This window comes from Wolffia australiana, chromosome 20 (assembly GCF_029677425.1).
Source record: "Wolffia australiana isolate 7733 chromosome 20, ASM2967742v1".
Lineage (NCBI taxonomy): Eukaryota > Viridiplantae > Streptophyta > Magnoliopsida > Alismatales > Araceae > Wolffia > Wolffia australiana.
Window position 1 is genome coordinate 3,682,078 of NC_135854.1, and position 4,690 is coordinate 3,686,767.

Consider the following 4,690-nt stretch of genomic DNA (forward strand, 5'->3'; position numbering starts at 1 on the left):
TTCATGAATTTTTATGACAAAAATTGAGTAAAATATAAATAAGGGAGGGGCACCCATTTTAGGCACCTAGGCCTGATAGAGCTAGGTAGCCCCCTTTCTTCCTTTCTAAGTTTTCTTCACTCATCCAAGAAGAGAGTCTTAATGGTGAGAAGATCTATAAGAACTTCAAGAAGAGTTGGGGAAGAAGAAGTGGAGATCCAAGAGCAACTTAATCGCATGGATACTTCTAGCTCTTGGACACATGAACAACTTCAAAACAACCTCCAATCGAACAAGTAAAGGGAGCAACAAGTTCTCCAGAAGGCCAATGTGAAAAAGGTTTTCTACCATTCAATCAAGGCACAAGAACCCAAAAAAATATGTGTGATCAAGATCAATCAATGAAGTGAAAAAATCTTACCATAGGTCCTTATGTACTGCTAGGACCATGAAATTTTTTTGATACTAACAACTTTCTCCTCTTCTTTGTTGATATTTTATAAGCACTCAAGACATCAAGGAATACTTGATGGATTTTTAAAACCTCTCTCTCTTTCAGTCAACCCCTCAAAGGTGGAAGCAAGTTCACATATGTTGTTACAAAGATTGGGGATTCAATTTATTGATCCAACCATATGGATGGAGGAGAAAAAGATGAAGCTGTCCTCAAAATTTTAGCTCTATCATCCCTCTAGGTCGTCACATATCAAGCCCTAGATTTTGATGATTCTCAGCCATTTATCAAATTGATGTCACATCACACCTAGGGTTTATTCCTTATACTTTCCAAAGTTTCCCCAATGATTGGCTTGGATTTTTCCATTTCCTCCTCAACAGAAAGCTAACGACTTGACACGTGTCCTTACATGCAAAAAGACAAAAACGAAATCATTAACAAGTGAGACAATGCCATGTGGTGATGTATCAACACTCGCCACATCCATGTACTTTTTGACATCCACCAATCATATGTGAACATATATGAGCAGTGTTTACAAGCATGTGCCATGTGCACGCGTGGCTTTATTATCTATGGGACATGTAGGTGGGTGCCGCAATATTTAATCTTTCAATGTCATAAAAATAAATACATACATGATTATTTAAGTTATCTTTCATGGGTCTACTGGATGGCATTTATTGCTAAAACATCTTTCTTTTTTTCATTAGGCCACATCACCTCTACGTACAAAAATAATATTCAGGCAATAATGATTGGTCATTAAGGCCTCACATTTTGGGATGCCATTATGGCACTCTAGTGATGATTAGCTGCACTAGTAATTGCAGAATACATTGATTGGGTGACCATTCACTTAGGATGGCAAAAATATTAAAGCCAAATACATTACTTAATTTATATAAAATTATGTATCATCCAAATAAATAAAATATGATTTCAGACTAGAGAAAATAGTCTCTTCAGGAAGTTAATGTCAAAAAACTCATGAAAATCATATTCAGACTTAAAATTATTTTCTTTCAGAATATGACATAAAATCTCTAAATTTTTTATGAATTCTCAAAATTCAAAATATCACTCCCACAATATAATTAATCATTTTGCGCTGGACAAAGTATATTTAGAATCATTTAATGTGATTAAACATGTAAATGTTGTAATATTGACCTATATTTGACATGTTATATCACAACTTCAAATATGATCCTAGACCAGTAACCATTCATAATACTTTTACATGTTAATAACATGTTTTTCTAATGAATTAATGTCGCCGAATATCAATAAGAAATACCATCTAGATAAATAATTTTTTTAACAAGTATTAAACTTGTCTCTCAAAGCAGCAAAAACTTAAAGGGATTACATGCGGTGACGCACATGCATCAACATCAAATACTTTTTGTAATATATGTCACCCCAAAACAGAGCCCCAAGAACATATTAATTGTCCATGGCATACAGAATGCAAAGATGTAGGAATACACAATATGCCAAAAAGGTTAGTATGATTTGACTAATGTTCCATAACCAAATCAAAGTTTTCTGGATAAACATAGTAAGCAGTCCAGTAAGTTTCCCATCCAGTTATTAGGTTAGAATGTTAAGTTCTAATTTAGAAACCATCCAGTTGCTAGGTTAGAATGTTAAGTTCTAGTTTAGAAACCATCAAGTTGTTAGGTTAGAATGTTAAGTTCTAATTTAGAAACCATCCAGTTGCTAGGTTAGAATGTTAAGTTCTAGTTTAGAAACCATCAAGTTGTTAGGTTAGAATGTTAAGTTCTAATTTAGAAACCATCCAGTTTTTAGGTTAGAAGCTCTAATATTTCTATGTCATCTCGTTAGACAAAAACAAATTAATCCCAAAAATCACTTTTATGATACCCTAACTATTTATAATTTCGCAAATTAGGAGCATAAGTTGAGTAAATATGGATATTATATACAAGACTAAATTAGTCAGGTTTATACTTTCATCATCCTCACTTCCAATCCGTGTATAAACCAACCTTTACAGAAATTGATTAAAAACTCACCGCCAAAAAAGTCTTGACATTTGTTTCATTTTCCCACTTTATTCATTCTTGAGAATTTTGTACTTTTCCTCAAAAAATGTTTTCATATATTTTGGTCTGCCCTGGATATGTTTCAGTTCTACTTTTGTTAAAATTATCAGGTTATGTAGCTGAGTAAAAAGACAAATAACTTTAAAAAAGTCTCTGATTTTAACCATTATTCTAACCAAAGAAAATGATTTTTACAAATGATTATCACTTTTATGAACATGATTCCACAGAAATAGACTTCTGCATATTAATTTTTCCTAGATCACAATGATCAGACCATGATTAACAAGTCATGAGATACCGCCAAACATCAAATAATTGACTTCAGTGATACTGATGTCAGATATAGGATCAATTGGCTTCTCTGTTTCATCTCCACGCTCAACTGGGGAAGAACAATATCTGCTTTGCTCATCTATAATAACACAAAAAGGAAAAAAATCACCAAATTATCCTGGAAATTGGGGGAAGATGAGAGAGATAGTAGAATAGATATGGATACAGATAGAGAGAAAAAGTTTGACAAATAGAGGTGGATAACTACAGATAACTACTGGTGGAGAGAGATAGAGAGGGAGATAGATATGGATACAGATGAGATAGAGAGCTAGAGAGGTAGAGATTGATGGAGAGATGAATATTAAGATAGAGAAAGAAAGAAGAGAGAGAGATGGATAGATAGATAGAGATAGAAAGAAGAGAGAGATATAGATAGAGATAGAGACAGAAATAGAGAGAAATGGATAAATAGAGATAGAGACAGAAATAGAGAGAAATGGATAAATAGAGATAGAGACAGAAATAGAGAGAAAAGATAGATACCGAGAGGCCGAGAGAAGAGAGAGAAATAGAAAGATAGATACCGAGAGGCCGAGAGAAGAGAGAGAAATAGAAAGATAGATGCGGAGAGGCGGAGAGAAGAGAGAGAAATAGATAGATAGATAGCGTGAGGCAGAGGACGAGAGAGAAATAGATAGATTGTGGAAAGAGAGATATAGAGAGAAGAGAGAAGAGAGAAGAGAGATAGATAGATCATAAATAAATAGAGAGATGCAGAGAGAAGAGAGAGAGATAGAAGAAATAGAGAGATAGATACATACATAAATAGATAGCACGAGGCAGAGAGAAGAGAGAGATACAGAGATTAATACAGACAGGTTTCGTCCATTCACTGAGGGAAAAAAGTTGGAATGTTATGTGAAATACTAACCAAAGATTGTAGCAAAGGACGTTGGGGGAGGAGTGCTCATGAAATTCAACCCAAGATAAAATATCAAGGCCAGGATCGTTCCCACAATCGCATATGCAGGAGCAGCCAGCGCCCAAAACCTAACAAAACAATCATCCAAGCACAAAAAAAGCTGAAAATTTCAGTCCACAGGGACTTCAAGATGCACATGAATCGAAAATTTGAATATGCAGGAGCAGCCAACGCCCCAAACCTATCAAGACAATCATCCAAGCACAAAAGAAAGCTGAAAATTTCAGTCTTCAGGGAATTCAAGATGAACATGAGCCGAAAGTTTGATTAATTTCTTTGCAAAATCATCCATGAAAAACCCACTTGCTAGGGTAGTATGTGATCCCAAGAGCATGAAGCCAGGGCTCAGGCGTGTACGCCCAAACAAGGAAAACCGCTGCGAGAAATCGAAAGAACACTACATTAGATAGAAAACCCTTCTCGGAGGAGATCAGAGAATGAAAGATATACCCGTTGTAATGACGGTAGAGATTGCCCCAACGAATCCGTAGACTTCCGTGGGTTTTGCGCCGCGTTCCCCCGCCATTTCTCCTCAATCTGGCAGAAAATTTTCTGAAAAATCGACACCCATCATAGAAAACCAATCCTAGATTGCAAAATACTAGCTTGTATGGTGATACTGGAATATATAGTGATTAAACAATCCTTCATTTGGGCTACACAATTCTAGTTTTTATGGTGATACTGGGATTCATAGTGATAAAAAATCACTCATTTGGCCTAGTAACTACTAGCTTTTATGGTGATACATGGATTTATGATGATTAAAAACCTTGATTTGGCCTACAAAATATTAGCTTTCAGGGTGATAATGGGATTCATAGTGATAAAAAATCCTTCATCTGGCCCAGAAAATACTAGCTTTTATGGTGATACAGGGATTTACAGCGATTAAAAATCCTTCCTTTAGCATACACACTT

General features: G+C 35.2%; 1 protein-coding gene across 1 annotated transcript; it reads right to left on the minus strand.

The window, feature by feature from the left end:
* Positions 1-2,730: 2,730 nt before the first annotated feature.
* On the minus strand, positions 2,731-4,383 carry LOC144716108 (phosphatidylinositol N-acetylglucosaminyltransferase subunit P-like). Its single transcript, XM_078591158.1, has 4 exons — positions 4,220-4,383; positions 4,073-4,145; positions 3,719-3,837; positions 2,731-2,923 (listed from the first exon to the last, which is right to left on the minus strand). The coding sequence occupies exons 1-4, from the start codon at positions 4,293-4,295 to the stop codon at positions 2,799-2,801; spliced, it is 393 nt and encodes a 130-aa protein (XP_078447284.1). The 5' UTR covers positions 4,296-4,383; the 3' UTR covers positions 2,731-2,798.
* Between the last annotated feature and the right edge of the window lie 307 nt (positions 4,384-4,690).

What these genes read in the sequence shown, in the direction of transcription:
- LOC144716108 (XM_078591158.1), bottom strand. Translation starts at nt 4,295, where the DNA reads ATGGCGGGGGAACGCGGCGCAAAACCCACGGAAGTCTACGGATTCGTT. An exon ending in CTCTACCGTCATTACAACGG is followed by an intron (nt 4,146 to 4,219) that starts GTATATCTTTCA and finishes GATTTCTCGCAG; the next exon opens with CGGTTTTCCTTGTTTGGGCG. An exon ending in ATCACATACTACCCTAGCAA is followed by an intron (nt 3,838 to 4,072) that starts GTGGGTTTTTCA and finishes TTGTTTTGTTAG; the next exon opens with GTTTTGGGCGCTGGCTGCTC.